Source organism: Ciona robusta, chromosome 7 (assembly GCF_009617815.1).
Source record: "Ciona robusta chromosome 7, ASM961781v2".
NCBI classification, from domain to species: domain Eukaryota; kingdom Metazoa; phylum Chordata; class Ascidiacea; order Phlebobranchia; family Cionidae; genus Ciona; species Ciona robusta.
In genome coordinates, this window is record NC_143241.1 from 4962003 (window position 1) to 4979670 (window position 17668).

A 17668-nucleotide genomic window follows, 5' to 3' on the forward strand; every position below is an offset into this window, starting at 1 on the left:
GTTTTTGTTTCGCCACTTTCTCTTTTGTAGATATTTTTATCGCCTGTTCTCTGCTGGTTGGAGACTATTTTTTGACGTGTTTTAAGCGCATTCGGACGAACCTGCATATACACCACACATGAAAAACTTTGCGTTTTTACTTGGCCACTCTTTTAACTGACATTTTTAGAGAACTTTTATAAAAGCATCATCGCAGATAGAATTACATCAGAACTCATATTTCTCCTTCAAAGGCAGAAAAAAACAGATTTGAAGTGGTTGCTATGATTCTAAATTCTGTACCAACAAATAGAGATTAACCAACAATCGCAATTGTACAAAACTGTATGTTATATATGTATTAGTTTTTACTGTAGGGTAAGATGGGACACCGTTAGCACATACCATCCAAATATTCTGTCAGTGTTTTAAACAATCAACAACGGTATGTTAGAGTCGTGAGGATACTGTTTTATAATTCTTTAAATGTTTTTTGTTCACTACCAAATGGAACAAGAAAATAAAATGAAAAGGTGTCTCATCGTCGCAACTCTAACTGTATAAGGATACTCCGTTATGTAAAACATACGTCCTTGTTATTGCTTTAGATTGAATCTTTGTTTTAGATGAAATAAAACTGCTGAAAGTGTAGTGCCTGTCCTATAATTCCGATTAAAACAAAGACACAAAACACCAATAAAATGGCGGTTTAACCAATCAAATACCGAAAAGTTTCAACACAACCATGTTTTCGAGTTTCTTAAAATGAACCTTTAACTATAGATAGCCATGTAGTGTTAACTCGTTTGAGTGCTCGATATTTAAACTATAAATATGTTGTGCTAGAATCCGGGCGGAAATATCCAATTTTATTAGGAGGCTTTAGACATCCCTATAATAAAACTGCTGTAATATAGACAGATAATGCATATAATGTTTGATCGCCGCATATGTTCGCGTATTCTTGTTGTTAGCTCCAAATGTTTTATTTATTTCTTTTCTCTGTAAGTTGCGGTGCCGTTTCGTTATCAGTTACAGTTTAGCCTCATATTGTGCGTGTATTGAGCGTAGAGTCTTTATTTTTATTGTGTGCAGCATTTTAATGCTTATTGTTTTATTCTAGCGACTGAACATTTTTTTGTTCTTTCTTGTCTATCGACGTCGATATGTTTGTTGTATGTGGTTCCTGTGGGATAGTTGTTTATCAATACACCTATAGCCTATTCGTCAAGCCGAGTGCGTTGATCAAGTTATAAACGCTCCAGTCGCTTATTGGTTACGGCTAAAACAGCAGCCGCGTAGGAGTTAAACCCTAGCTTCTATACATGTTCCCATTGCTGCGAGGGTGGGCCTTATTGCTTGTTACCTGTAAAACAGAAGAGATGTGTTATAGGTTGTCCCAACTCTTAAGGATAAATAAATAATGATGGTAATAACACAGTGCCTGTTTTAGATTTTCTAAATAGACAATTATGACAAGCAAAATACTGCGGGAGAAGTTCATTCGTGAATTAGTTTATGAGCATTTTAATATTACTGTTGATAATGTGACAAAGTTAAGTGGGTACGAGGATGAGAATTATTGTGTAGGAACAGCGAGAAGCAGTGAAAGTTACGTGCTAAAGATAATTAATAAAGACGAATCTTGTAGTCCAGGTTCGGTGTGTGTGTTTGTCTGTTATTTGTATCCAAATGATATATAGTGTTTCTTATACGCTTTTCGTGTATATATACATTAAAATCATGTATACCTATATACGCATAATAAATTTCCGCTGCCACACCAAAAACAGCCTAAAGGTATAATTACAATAACTTAACATTGAAGCTGTAGAGTATGTTCCATTTCGACGTCTTAAAAATAGAGTGTCTGAATGTTTGGAACAAATAAATAATTGGAACAAATACCTTACCCACATGGAACGAAATAAAAAAAGTATTGGTATCTAAAACATGCCAGCTATATCATTCACATGCAGTATAACTCCTTCCCCAATTGAAAGAATCTCACCAATTTCCTGTTTCAGATATATTCCGTGGAATAAACGAAGCGATGGAAACTTTATTCTCATCAGGACTAAACGTTCCTCGTCCGATTCAAACAAGAAACAAAGATACAATCTCAACTGTTGAAATCGGTACAACATTTTATATGTAAATTTGTTTAAATAATACAGATTAATGTGTTTTAAGCGGCGAATATGTCTTGTCGTATATACGGTCATATAGGAAATCGCCATAGTCACCAAATTAGTCTTATTTTACACTCACATTTTACACATTTCTTAGAAACTGTTAAATGCTTTTTAAATTGTATCAGCCTGTGGTTTTGGGTCGACTTTGGTCTAAATGTTCAGGTCCCATTTGGCCACCGCAAAGTGCGGTTTTACGTCATCATAACATATGACGTCATTGTAACATAACTCGTCATTATGAGAGAATAGTAAATGTTGGCTGAAAATAAGTTAAATATTTAAAACTACCTCAGGTTTGTTTCAGATGGGTCCAGTCACGTGATACAACTTCTCAGTTTTATTCACGGTGACATATTTGATGACGTCACCATAAGCGAAAGCAATTTTTACCAAGTTGTAAAAGATATGGCGAGATTTTTCGGCAAGATGAACAAAATTTTACAGGTTGGTTAAAGGCATGATATTTTTTTAAACTAAAGCAGATTTCTTAATCCATCCATATATATTACCCCAAAATGTTTAATTTACTTTAGTTTACAAACTTATTTTTAACAGAGTACCCAAGTGATGTTTGTGACCTTTAACGAAACAAGTTATTTTATATTTTTCCCTAATCTGGCACGGTTTTGGTATCAGGAGTAATGCGCCGACCGTGCCCGAATTCCTTGGTCTTAATTCTTACCTATCTTAACATAGCACCAGCACCAGCGCACTCATATGAATATACAATATCACAGAATTCTAATCTTTCCCATCAAGTTTCTCGCCGTGACACATTATGGAGGTTGGAAAATTTTACTCTTGAAAAAGTAGGCTACCGACTTAAGTACGTTGAAGATTCCGAACTTCAGGAGATTTGTCACAAGATTTTGATCAAGTTTGAAACTCTAATATTGCCGAAGCTCGGAGAATTTAGAAAGGGTATCTGCAAATTAATTTTTTAACATTATACACTTAAGTAGTTTGCCCAATAGTCCAATTGATTGTACCTAAATTGTACAAATTTTTCGTTTGTTCAACTGCTCTTCTGCCATCAACAAAAGTTTATTGTCGTGATGTTTTTAGGTCTAATTCATGGAGACGGAAGCGCTGGAAACATAGTACTGAAGAAATTAAAGCAATCTGACTGCAAAGAAACTTCATATCGATTCCATGGTACTGGGAAGCCTTTGTACCTTATAGGTGTATATAAATATATATAGTATAGGGTAGGAGAAGATAGAACATTTTTTCATTCTACTTTCTCGTCTCATTTGGTAGTAACAAAGAACACACAAAGAATTACAAACCCGTATCCTCACGACTCTCAAATGCCGTTGTTAATTGTTTAAAACTCGATCACGATGTTTGTATACTATGTGCTAAAGATGTCCCATTCTATCCCGCAGTACTGTATAGCTTTGTGCTCGTTAGTTATTACCATAGGTACCGTGGCGCAGTAATTAAACTGCTCGCATTTTAACCAGAGGTTACACGGTTCGGTGAGGCGCGATGTGACATTCAAAATGTCACGAGATGTTTGCCTTGTATTGTGAAACGACATATAGTAGGGTGGGGGAGGACGGGACACCTTCAGCGCATAATATCCAAATATTCTGTTCGTGTTTCAAACAATTAGCAACGGTATATGGGGAAGTCGTGGATGAGGATACGGTTTTATTACTCTTTGAATGTTCTTTGTTTATTACCAAATGGGACGCAGAACATAGAATAAAAAGTGTCCCATCTTCCTCGACCCTATATTGACTGACTTCTATAGGCATATATCTATTTTTTGTTCGACTCTATTGAAGATAAGAACTCTATTTTAATATTATAGGCATCATCGACTTTAGAGATTCTGAGGAAAGTGCCTATGTCTTTGAGTTGGCCACTTTGGCAGCACTTATGAAATGTCATGCTCTGGAACTTGGTTTCGACTTGAACAGAACATTTACGGCTTGCATTGCAGGTTATCAAGATGGTTTCCCTTTAAATACCATTGAGATGGAAAACTTAAATGCTTGCGTTAAAGCTCGCTTGGCGAGTTATATCTGCAGTAGTTCTCTGTACGCTTATCTTGACCATGAGAATCACACTTATATAAAGCGGTCTTACGAATCCGCTTCGAAAATACTAAAATCGCAATGAAAAGCCGCGGAATTTATGGCTTGTTCAATACTTAGACCCAGCAGAATATAGGCTGTAACTCTTTGTTGCTATATAGGCTGTCAAATCCACTTGCACTATTGTATTAAGCAGAGTGTAAGTATCTTTTCACTATACGGCCACGCACTTTTTGGCATTAAAAGCTACCTTTGTCAGTATGTTTGAGTCATTAGGTCTGGCGTAATGTGTATATATAGTAGGATGGGGAAAATGGGACATCTTTAGCACGTAATGGCCAAATACCCTGTGTTTTAAACATTTAACAACGGTATATGGGATTGGTAAGGGTATATACGGTTTATAATTCTTTGAATGTTCTTTGTTTACTATGCCAAATGGGACGGGAAAATATAATGTTAAAAGGTGTCACACTATGTATTGATTGAGGTAATGTAATATATAAGAGTAAGGTTTTAAAACTCTTTCATAAGTACGAAGTGTTGGGCTGTTTCGAATGAATCTTTATCAAAAACGCTTTGTCGCGCTGTTTCGACCAGAAGATTATAAAACTAATCATTGAATTTACGTTGCGGCGTTAATTAGAGCCGCCAAGGACATATAGCTTTCTGTTCAGTCATAGTATTATAGCTCTGCGTTAGATGAGATTGTAGTAAAGAGAAAATGAATTCAAATTGTTGTTAACACCAATCTTGCTTACTTTGCTGTTTAATATGATGTTATATGAATAACATGACATATTTATTGCGGTTTATGAGACTCAGCAAAGCTTAGAGATAAGTACTTGAACGGATTATACTCAACGGTTGTATAACTTCTGTTAGTATCTAGCTCAAAACAGTTTTAAATAAAAGAGTATGTTAAGTTTAAAGTATTGCTAAGTTGTTGGTTACGGATTTGTGTTTGGACTATATAAGGATTGTGAGAGTAAAGTGCACGATATACAATTATAGGGGTATGGTGTTGTGTTTAATATATTGTAGGGTGGGGAAAGATAATACACCTTTTCATTCTATTTTCTCGTCCCATTTGGTAGTAAACAAAGAATAATCAAAGAATTCTAAAACCGTATCCCCGGGACTCCTATACACCGTTGTTAGTTGTTTAAAACACGACCAGGATATTTGGATATTATGTGCTAAAAAGGTGTCCTATCTTTTCCCTCAGTACTGTAGCTAAAGTATTCTTGCGTTTGTTTTATTCAAGTTTATAGTTTATACATAAAATAGACGTGCCTGTTGATAATTTAAGGTGGTTTAATATAATACGTAACAGTTATCAAATATCTTATATCGTTATGTTCTGTGTCTGGTATGCCAACCTTTTCTACTTTTTTGTGTGGTATGATAAATTTCAAGGTTCAGTGTTTATGATGTTGTTAGGCGATACATAAACTAACGGTAAAATTTTACATACGTCATACAAACATGTATTGCAATAGTCAGACACTTTGTGTAGATTTTGTAAATGCCACGAGCGGCAGTGTGGAACAAGATGTGTCAAAAAGGGCCGGTAAAAGAAAAAGGCAAACTCAGGACAAAGCGCCATGTCTTTTGCTCCGAGGCGAAGAAAGACACAGGAAACAAGACGGCGGGTCGTACACCGCTACTAGTTCGTTTTCGGCAGGATCTGCACAGTATGACGTAATGTCTAGGCTCTTTATCTGCCGGCGTTCATTAGAAAGCGGTAGATTTCGCATTAACTGTCATCCGTGTAGAATCAGTTTAGAAGCAAATGCATCTTATAAGCTCTATGCATGTGTACTTGTCAGATCGTTGTTTGTATATAGCGCCCAATTTGGAATAAGGTTAGATTCAAAGGCTTTGGTTTACGTTTTAATGAAGCGGCAAAGAAGGCACAAAAGTTGTTAAGTTACGAGTTGCCGAGTGCTACATGTTGTACCTCATGTAGGCCGACCGTGGTAATAAACTAGGTAACGGCTGCATTCCTCCACAGAATCAATATTTATTTAATAAATTCTGTTATTTACTCCGTCGCCGAGAACCCGGTGTTTGCATTGCAGCAACCAATCTATTTGTGCTGGATATGTTAGAGTACAAACATCGGTAAAACCAAGTTTTCTGCCCAAATAACCTCTCAACTTGCAATGTGGATTAAAAGGACACTGACTCTGTGCGTTGCTTTCGCTATATTGGTAAATCTTGATGGTACATGCAAGGCGCAGAGCCCAGAACACCGCGCTTGCCCCTCTGGATGTCTGTGCTTCGTAACAACTGTCCGATGCATGCATCGAAGGCGAGACACCATCCCACAAGTCGCACCCGAGACCAGAGTCCTGTGAGTAAAATTCAATGTTACATTTAGGTGCATAAAATATGAATTTTTGGTCAGTGTGGATACAAACAATACGCAGCCTATGTTTGATACGATTACCGCAATGGTTATCGCATTTCAAAGTACATCACTGAAATTGATTTAAATTTCTAAACCTCATTTAGAGAATATATGTGTCGCGGCATGTATAATTCATGTTTCTACTACTAAGCATTCGATTACAAGTTTCCACGACTTATACACGGATAATCCATCATAAGAAACATCTTCGCTTCGTCTGTTTCACTTGTTTACTTAGTCTACAAACATAAACCGGTGGAGTGTTAGGACCTATAATTTTACCAATATACACAAATCGTGTATTCTATTGTATATTTTGAGTCGAGATTACCAAGTTGGACTGGTTGTTTTGAAGACTTTGTTGACCTTTACAGGCATATAAACTGTTCACAGTAACGTAGATTGCGTGCAAAGTAATATCCTACTGTGAAATATCGTTCTTGTGCGATCTTTACAACTGAAAACATAACTTGCGTTAAAGTAAACATCACTCGAACTCGCATAACCTATGTAAGCTACGGAGTCTTATTATTATAACAATATATCCATCTTTGCCGAAGACTTTGCCGTTTTATAAGCAGGTTTAATATCGTGGTTATGGTTTGTTTACTTTTCGTTTGCAGCTTGAATTTAAAGAGCTATGGAACTCTAAAGTTGAATAATATAGTTACACCCAAACCTGGGTTTTGTTGGTTTAGCGAAATTACTAGTTCTACTCGCGAGTGGTGGTACGGCTTGGTTTACAATGAGTCACAAGCCGAAGAGAGGCCTGGTATTATATTCGAACTTACCTTCAATCTCTCGCCTTTGTTTCTTGAGTGTTGTACAGCCCTTGGGAAACCATAGATAGCGCTTGGCAAGCGTTAAGTCCGAAGCAGATTTAGTCCCAATGAAGGACCCGAACTAATCAACGTAATGGATTGAAAAGTTTAAAATTAACGATCACACACGATAAGCAAATCCGCTGCGGCGCTGTTGTGTCTATCCCTGGTTTAGTTTTGGGTTTAGGTCAATTAGACCTGTATTTTCTTGTTAGGTGTGTTGGAGCGTGAGTAAACGGTATAAACTATATATACGAGAGTTGCGGGAATTACCTTATCGTTTAGCAATGCATCACATAGCAACGGACATGTTGCATTTGTTATTTTCGAGCAGCAACAACATAACCGTTTATTCCCAAGAGATTTAGCATGGTAATTAAATACTTTACCACGGGGATAGATCCTGGTTACTTTACCACATACTTGAACGTGTATACAATGCGCACAGAACCCCACACGTCGAAAATGCAAAGATAATCATTAATTTGATTTTTACCTAACCATAGAGTGATAATTTACAAACAGAAAACAGAATAACAGTTATAGTAGGGTTGGGAAGATGGGATACCTTATTCTATTCTGCGTCGCATTTGGTAGTAAACAAAGAACACTCAAAGAATGTTTAATACCGTATATCCTATAAACCGTTGATAATTGTTTAAAACACAATCAAGATATTTTGATATTAGGTGCTAAAGGTATCATATATATCTTACCCCACAGTACTGTAGTAGGGTGGGGGAAGATGGGACACCTTTTATTCGATTTTTCGTCCCATTTGGTAGTAAAGAAAAAACATTTAAAGAATAATAAAACTGTATCCTCACAACTCACATAGACCGCTGTTAACTGTTTAAAACATATTTGGATGTCATGTGCTAAAGGTATCCCGTCTCCCTCCATTCTTCTATATATATATTATATCCACTGCGGTTGCGCGTCACACCGCATTGATATAACGCATGGAATTCAATTAATTGGAGTTTTTGCGCCACCGTACATATACTGTGACTATTAGAGACCATGTACAGACTTGAGAGCCGGGGTCTCCTTATTAGACTTCGTGTTTAAAGCCATACATTGTTATACAGACCACACCTGTTGAATAATTACGTGGGTTGGCTCCAATAATCCAATGCCATGAACACGGTTAACTTGGAATAGAAAGCATAGCTTCTATACACCCTCCATGGACCATGTATTAATACTTAGGTTACCGAAGAAGCTGGAACGTCTGCCGTATGCATTCAGAGTCAGTCATGTTACAAGGCACGAGTCATTGACATAGTCTCTCGCTACGTCACAGGTCCAGCACTTTATACTGACATGGTGGGAACATGTATGTCTCGTGTTTGTGGCAGGCGTAATCTTATCCCTGAGGACCCTTTGTTTAAAAGTTCGTGGGAATATTTCACACTGGGTTGAAATTCCAGCTTCGTTTTGCAAGGGTTTGACCTATAGACGACTTAATTGGTTACAGGTCAATAATTGAAACATACACTTTCATATAACAAAAGTTCCGTAAGTCGCTAACTATGTTTTAACCACTGTATGCAATGCCTGTTAGTTCCCAGTTTACATTGGGAAAGCGCTATATTGTCAAACCCCAGGCACCTTACATTCTTAACGCTGCGTCTTTGTTTGTGTAAAATAAATGCAGTGTGTTCATATTTTTCTGTAGAATGTGTTACAGCACTGTTTTTCTCCGCGTCACAGCGTTGCATTGGTAAAGTAATTGAATATTAAACAGTGACGCGAAAAAGGAAATTGTTTTATTACAAAAATAATTTATTACAAATTACAAAGTATTTCCGAGTTAGTAAAGTTTGAAGTGAAACGTGTAAGGTTTACATTACAATTAGGACAATGTATTTAAGTTATTGGCAGGCTTCTTGTATTTTCAGTTTAAATTTGTAAACTTTTGCTTGTGAACTAAACCAACGTTGGTTGAACGGCTAGAGTTCTACCTTGCTGATAACAATCCTTTCCCCACTTAAAAGGTTGTTTCTGACCTACTTTTGATCACAAGAAACAAATTTGAATGTAAACACCCCGACACTTGTGAATTACCACAGACGCATTGAGGCCCCCGGCGGTTTTTTTCGCGACAATTTACTGTCATGGCATTTTGTACCACGTATTACTCGTGGTATAAATCATTATAAAACTGCTGTAACAATATTTTCGCCAATCGCGGGCGATTGTATATATATCCTGTTACGTTGTATGAAGTAGAATAAAACACAAACATAGTTTACTTAATAATTTGCTATGCTTATTGTCAAAAGGGAAATTGCATCTGATATTTCAAGTTTTCGTTTATCGTTTTGCAATTAAAAGTCAAACGGTCATAAAATTCACTTTAATCGATTATTTAAGTGTTTTATAAAAGAAGTGTATATAAACTGTAGTATTGTCTATGGTTAGTATTTCTTATTTAAACGGATTATTGTTAAGTTGTTTTAAATTTGTAAGCAAATTAATTTTTTGTTGTTTATAGGTATCTCTTAATTTCTATATTGAAATAATAATATATAGTAGGGTAGGGGAAGATGGGATACCTTTAGCACATAATATACAAATATCATGATCGTGTTTTTTTTAAATTAACAACGGTCTATGGGAGTCGTGAGGATAAAGTTTTATGATTCTCTGAATGTTCTTTGTTTACTACTAAACGAGACGAGAAAATGGAGTTAAAAGGTGTCCCATCTTCCCCCACCCTATTGTATTTAAAAAGTATAATGAGATTCCTTGTAAAAGATTTGTGGATTTCGCTATCTTCTTGATAATTGATTTATAATCCTATATAGTTTATTTAATTTGAAACAAGCATAACCTTATGAACGTGTGATTTATGAATGAATTATATTTTATTAACACTTATTTATTCACGAAGTTAGTTTAATTGGTATACCAACACTGGTTTAATGTTGAAATTACGGTAATTCAGTGCTCTTGGTATAGGTTTGTACTTTCATTTTGATGTTTTAAGTGGAACACCCGTGTTAATTGGAATGTGAAGGAAACGTGAAATTAGTCTGGAATCATTCGAAATATACACTGTAAGTGTATGGGCGATAATTAAATACAACGAGTGATAATTGGTTGAACCGGTTTTAAAGGTGTGTGACTTATCCATAAGGATAATATTTAGGCTGACATATTTAATCAAAGGATTAATATAAACATCGATTATTAGCAAGTTAAGTGTTTATGTGTATATATGACCACACATTTGATCAAACTGTAAAGCATATTTACATGGATCTGCAAAAATGCATTGATAAAAGCAATAACAACGTGTTTCTGCAATGCATGCGCTCGGCCATGGTCGTAAATATATTCAGCAGCAAATCTGCTTAAAATATCGCTTTTACAACGTTGCACTTACTTCCCAAAGTAAAGCGAGAAGTACGCTTGACAGGTTACGACCTAATTTCGTTTGATTCCACATGGGTGGCTTGATTTTTAGAGCCCAGTGTGTTTCTAATAAACCGCCATACTTTCAACGGGCTGTCGTGCACCTAGGAAACCGAGATTCTCACTCACACCTTAGGAATGTTAATCATTCGACCATATTCTCTCGGCACGCGACCGCCGATGTCCCAACTTACTACCGAAAATGGTGAAAAGATATTTTCTCAGCAATATCTTTGGTTTACCATCCCGTGTTATTTGTAGCGGTTAATCGAAAATAAGCGTAACAAGCCGCCCACTGTCATTATTTCGCCCCGACATGCGCATAAGCTCTTTAAATCGAAACTAACCGCAACCTTTAGCTCTTGCTACTAAAAGCGAGATTTCATGCAAACCAATTAAAAAGTAATTTCCTAGCGCGCTTCCAGGTAGGCCTGTACTAATTATATCTACAAGGCCCTTAGTGTGCTTTGCAGATTTTCAGATACTTTTTTGGTTCTCCTACCTCGTGCCACGAAAATGCAAACCGAGATAGCACACTGCGTTGTAATTGATTGCAGAGAATTTTTTTTCGTCTGATATATACCAGTGCTGGTACGAACAAATAAATGCAGATGAATAGCAAATGAAAATCTGTGACGATCGAATTTAATAAATTTTGCACAACGTTTTGTAAAATAAGCGTCCATGAAGTGCTACAGCACCAACTGTTGTTGAGAAGCACTGTTCTACATAGGCCTACCCACCAAAGGGTTTGGTTGTTTTCTGATACCCACCAGTGCCACCACAACACCTAACAGAGCTCTTCCATCGCCTCCAGGATAAACTTGGCATTTTGCCAGAACCGCAAACTCGCAAACCATAGGGTTGGACATTTAGCTTACAGTAAACACTTCCGTACGTTAAAAGGTTGCAAAAGTAACTGCAGTTGTATATATAACAAGAATTACGCCTTCGGATACGACAAAGATTAATTAAACAAGCAAAGAGAAGGGAATTTGTAGCAAAACGTTCTTACTTATTGCTGGTTTTTAATGTTTAATATCCGAGTAAGGTGTTTGCGTTTAAATGGTCTATCGCGCATAATAACGGTACAGCCGTCAAGTTTTTATTATACGGTTGTTTTGTGTAATATTGACTTTTGCTACTCTACCCTATCAGCAAGTCATGCCATGGGGCCTAATGTACAAGGCGTAAATGCAAACATGGTTTAATATGAAGCAACACTTTGTTTAAATTGTAGCATGGGACAAGTTAACACTTAATATTCAGATCAATCTGCAAGAAATGAAAACGTACCGATACAACTTATATATATATCTGGTTTTACGATTTTCGTTTTGAAAATTGTGTGATGTTTTGAAAGCCTTTTGGGCAAACCTTTTGAATGGGTGTTTTTTTATGTTACGTCAGAGTTAGAGACACAACAGGTGATTTATAACCGGCATAAATTTCCCAATGACGCGTCTCAAGTGTGCTTAGAATCTAAAACAACTAAACACGTCATATCCAGTCTGTGCATCTTCAGACACAAGTTGAATAATCCACATGTTGCTTAAACCGGCAGCTTCAATGAACTTGTCGTCTGTGGATTTTGGATTTAGATCAAGGCTACGACACTTTTAGCTCGCGTACAGTTTGCTGTACACACATCCCCCGCCCTTTTAGTAATAGCATTGCTTGAAACTCAATCCAAGGGTTCACTTATCGGTTTGACTTTATAGGCGGTACTTTGTTATGTGTTGGTTAACGTAAGTATAACATATTATACACCGAACTAAGCACGAACGTTCGCTGCCAGTAGTGCTTAAAATGTTACCTTCTTTAGCGCGAATTTTAAAGACCAATACCTCGAATTTGGTTTGTGTCATCCTTTTTTTCTGCAACCGTATGTTCTGTTTTTGTAAATTTGTGTATCACACATTGCGAGATAAGAATGTGCTCTTTCGTTTTATGAATCTTTCAATATCACGTCATAATTAGTTATCCCCACCGCTAAATGAATGTTGGACCACTTTATTACGTCACAAACATACCGAGATAAGCTTCGGAAGCCACGAAGCGATTTAGGAAGTTTGTCGTCACCGCATTTCCTGTTTGCGGCAGCTCGTCTCTTATTCGGCGAGATCGTAGCACAGCTTGCGCCATTCATTTAACTTCCACCATAAACATGCTTTCATTCGATATCTATTTATTATTGAATCGTTGTGAAAACATGCCGCACTTGGCGCCTCGGTTTGTTTGAATAATGTTACCATTTCCTAAGGTCGTTTTGCGGTTTAACTCTACCCGTTGTACTTTGCTCTTCTGTTAAATTGTCTGTTTTAAAACCTATTACACTCATACGTATCACTCTTGAGTCATTAAATCTTAACCTCCAAGTTTAAACAGGGCGTATCGTGCTCTTGTATGCTAAACAATCATATACCCTGGTCGTTAAGACGGTACAACAACTTTAACCTTTTAAAATGTCGCTCAATATATCATCCCGTGCGATTTTATTAACTGCTGCTTCCAATGGCCATAGATTGGTATATAGTACTGTGGGGTAAGATGGAATACTGTTAGCACCTAAATCTACTTTGGGGTCGTGGGGCTACGGTTATATAACTCTGTAAATAATATTCTTTGTTTACTACCAAAACGGGACGAGAAAATAGAATAACAACATATCTCTTCTTATCCCACCCGACTATATAAGAGTGTTTCTAAATGACACTGAACTGTAAATGCGATGCAGATTGTCACGAAGATACCATCTGTTTTCATTGCTGATGCGAGTAAATTACCACTGTTGTTAATAATCTTTACACTGTAGTTAATAATGGATAGTCCAACACTGGCAATTTGTATTTGTCGTGAATAGAAATATATGAGGCACGGTATTAATGAACCGACCGTGAACCAGTTTAAAATGTTTTTTCACCGAGTGTATGAAACAAAACACTGTCGTTTTGCGCCCTCATGCAAGAATAAATAACATAAATTCACTCATAATCTAGAGTTTGAGAGACCCGTGTATATTGAGCAGTTCAAAAGACCTGCTGCAATACAATAGTACTTTTTGTGTTCTTACCTTACAAGGAAACTATGTTAATTTAAACTCATAAAACGCTTTGCCGATTTAAAAGCATTAATCATATATACCAACATACACCAGTACAACATAAAGATTTGCGCCTGAACGCATGCCGTCCCGATGTACATTTTCCCGTAACCACTTTGAACACTTGCACAACACTTCAAACCCGATTGCAATAACTTTAATTGCGCTGCTTTCTGTGTTAAACTTATAGTTACGCCTTGTTCTTGGAAGTCCAACACGAATGTTATATTGTACGGTACATTTAATAATATGTAAAGTGCAATACTGTGTATTGTAGAGTATATATATAAAGTGCTATGGCATAATATAATTTATGTAAGGTATAATATAATACAGTACGTTATATAATGTAATGTAAATTTATTTTCCCAGAGACATGAGGTTCAATAGAATTCGTAGCATTCCTGCGTCTACTTTCCGTCGAATGAGGAATCTGAATTCACTGTGAGTATGTACGGATGGTAGCCATCTCAAATACTTCTAGTATTAAACACTTCAATATCAACTTAAGGGTCGAGTGAAACCGTTGAATTCCAAGTTCGAGTACCACTTGAATTCTTGACTGAAATATCACACGAAAGCTCGACCCTAAACTGCGATGCAGCAACCTCACGTCTGTACCGTGCTTGATCACTTCTAAAAGATTCTCCGATTGTGTAGGCTAGGTTACCTAAGCTTCACGTTTACAGGTGTATTATATTGCCCGTCTTGGAAGCGCTCGCAGCTCTCAATTGGAATTAAACCCCGCAATAATTCTTAACCGAAATGTAAAACCCTGCGAACGAAATCTAACTGAACTAAAAAGCGTTTCGTTGCTTAAGTTGAGAGAATTTCAGCGCAAGTTACACCTCGGGGTCGTGTTCACGTCGCATGGGGTCTAACGTTGTAACAACCCATCATACTGACACGTTTACAAAACAAGAAATTTTGTCCCTGCAACATCGTTTGATTGATGGATACTTAAGCCTTGGGTCTCGCTGCTGATTCGCATGCTGCGCGGCAATGTTTGTTTGGCGTTACAACGTGGTCGGCTATGTGCCAAAAAACGCCGATAAAGTTGCTGATGCTGCGAAACGAAATCTTTCACATCAGAGACAATTTTGGCATAGGTTTAATAAATACTTGTATCGCATTTTATCAACATAACGCTTTGGTTTAATGTCACCGTTTGAAAGTTGCACCTCGTCCGTTATAATTTTGCGTTGCTTTTATTGATAGCAAGCAACTTTCTCGCACGTATAAAGCAGAAGGGGATTATGTTCGTTGACATAATGATAAGGTAGACGGTTTGCCGACGACCTGTTTCGTTTGCACAAGTTAACGGTTCATTTACCACTGGATTAAGGGCACTGGTTTCTCTGAATTCACTTACCGGCTCTCGTTAACAGACAGGCTATCAACGCCGTAACACGTTTGTTTCAGTGATACATTACCAGCCAACAAATTTAAAGATTTTAAGGCGCATTCCCAGGCTCTGCCTTGTGTATTTACCGAAAGAAAACAAATAAGTCGAGGCCTCTTCAAGATTGCGGTTTTCCACCAAATTAAACTCATTGAAGATGAAAAATTCGTCCAACTTTTGAAGTCTGATCATTTGTCTCGCAATCCAATACTCCTATAGACTTCTATTTGATAAATAGGCTTTTCGCTTTGAAATATGGCACTTTGTAGATCATGAACATTGTTACTGCTTTGAAATTAACCATCACGTTTGTTATGGGTCAAAAAAAATCACGTCTGTTTTATATTATACTTTTTATTATGCAAACTTATTTTACAATCAGCATAGTTAAACAAAAGTGTTATGTACCAATGTTTATCATCTAAATATATTTAAAGTAGAAATTAAATCACGTTTAAGTGTATTACATTTTTTAAATATAAAAACATACCTATGCAAAATCTATTTTAAGTAGCATATATAAGTGTTGTACCACTCGCGGTGACGTTGACGACGCAGGAGACGTGTACGACTGAAGTTATTGAGCGTTCAACGTTATCTGCGTTCTTGAAATTGAACCTTGTTTTTCAGATTACTCAACAACAACGAGATCCAATCAGTCTCAGAGAACGCATTCCGAGGTCTCTCATCACTCAAGTATTTGTGAGTATAAGATATCCATAGACGAACCCGCAGAAGCGCCGTGGCAAAAGTATTAATTCAAACCACTCAAGCCGTCGCTTTGGCATCTAAAGTCTATTTTCCACTTTAATATTGATAGATTTCTTGAAACAGAATGCACAAATTGAACTGATTTTTTGTTTACACTATAGTTTAGAGCTAACCCAACTTAAATGAAATTTACGGAGCATTTAAAGATGTTTTTTTGTTACTTTTCACTTCGATGAACACTGCAATGTAAACACCGCTTAAGAGTGATCAAAAACCGCCATTTATAGATTAGAATACCCGGGCACGGCTTAGCTGCTTAAGCTTACGCGACAAAACCAATAAACGAACGTCTTGTTACTGCATAGCGTGGATTTGGGCGCAACATTTTTAGTATTTGCTTGCCTGTGCTTTGAGTAGATACAGCCATAATCACTATCCAGCATGGCGATATAAAATTCTTTATTTTCTGTTTATTTCGCTGTTTAGTTAACACTGGTTCGTATAAAATCGGTATATATAGATACTAATTTTCATCCAAAACACCTGAAATTCTAGGTTTTTTAAAGGAAGTTTGGCTCTAGAGTCGTTTATATATACCAAAATTGACTCCCTACTGTAGCAAATAGCTTGCGATTTTTTGTATGAACACAATGCCTTTATTTGCACAAGCCACAAGTTGCGGTTGTTCCCCCAAACCGAACTCGGTCAACTTTTGGCGAACGAGTCGGGTTGTTTTCGAGCTGAAAACCATCACCTGTTCGACACTGAATTCCACAGGAACTGGTAGTAAACAGCACGCAAGAGGAATTTCTATTCAACCCGTAGTAAACACCTGGTGCTTGCATAATATCTGACGTAAGAATACGTCATGTCATATTATGCAAGCAGACTATAGTTTACATTGGTATGAAATTTGGCATTTGCGTTCGAGTGTACGGCTGTACTTTGTTCCGTGTCAACTACAATAACAAACGGCTGTTAAAAACTTCTACTGTTATAAAACATGGCCTGACACGCTCTTTTATGTTGACAGATACCTATACAAGAACAAAATAAGGACGATACACAAAAGAGCGTTCAATGGCCTAGTTTCTTTAGAGCAATTGTGAGTTATTTCTTTGTTCATAGTGGTATAATTTTGTCCCCTTATCCACTGCATTAAAGTGGCACTAACCGTGTTAAATCTACTTTGTGTTCAGTGGAGGCCTTAAGGCTGCTTAGCGAATTCCGCATGTAATCGCTAAGCTTTATAAGAAAAATAGTAACTACGTATATTACGCGTGAACTAATACACACTGGGTTAACAAACGTATGTCAGCTGTGTTGGCCATGGGGCATACGGTTTTAATATTGTGTTTACATTTATTATAAACCTATTAGGTTTAGAATTCCCAAGTAAAGTCAACGAAAACGAACCTAAAACATACTTTTTATTAAGCCTAGACACCGGCGCTTTGGGGCATGATGATGTTTATATTGAACACCAAACTAGAAAACTCATTATGTCTACCTGTGTTTGATTAATCAGTAACTGCACGTTTTTAAAAGATAAAGTGAATTTCTCCCCGTCTCG

General features: G+C 36.9%; 2 protein-coding genes across 4 annotated transcripts in view; both read left to right on the forward strand.

The window, feature by feature from the left end:
* The first annotated feature begins 112 nt into the window (after nt 1-112).
* LOC149734049 (hydroxylysine kinase-like) lies at nt 113-6226 on the forward strand. Its single transcript, XM_089881573.1, has 6 exons — nt 113-1635; nt 2007-2117; nt 2479-2618; nt 2912-3095; nt 3240-3329; nt 3994-6226. Exons 1-6 carry the CDS (start codon nt 1452-1454, stop codon nt 4302-4304), a joined length of 1020 nt encoding a protein of 339 aa, XP_089737699.1. The 5' UTR covers nt 113-1451; the 3' UTR covers nt 4305-6226.
* A 14-nt stretch (nt 6227-6240) lies between these two features.
* LOC149734050 (peroxidasin-like) overlaps nt 6241-17668 on the forward strand; it is a 28009-nt gene continuing 16581 nt past the window's right edge. For 2 of the 3 annotated variants that reach the window (XM_089881504.1, XM_089881505.1), the window contains exons 1-4: nt 6241-6578; nt 14355-14426; nt 16015-16086; nt 17129-17200. In XM_089881504.1, coding sequence (XP_089737630.1) covers nt 6388-6578; nt 14355-14426; nt 16015-16086; nt 17129-17200 — 407 coding nt within the window. In that variant the 5' untranslated portion in view covers nt 6241-6387. The remainder of the gene's footprint in view (nt 6579-14354; nt 14427-16014; nt 16087-17128; nt 17201-17668) is intronic. The other variant, XM_089881506.1, reaches the window with a different exon arrangement.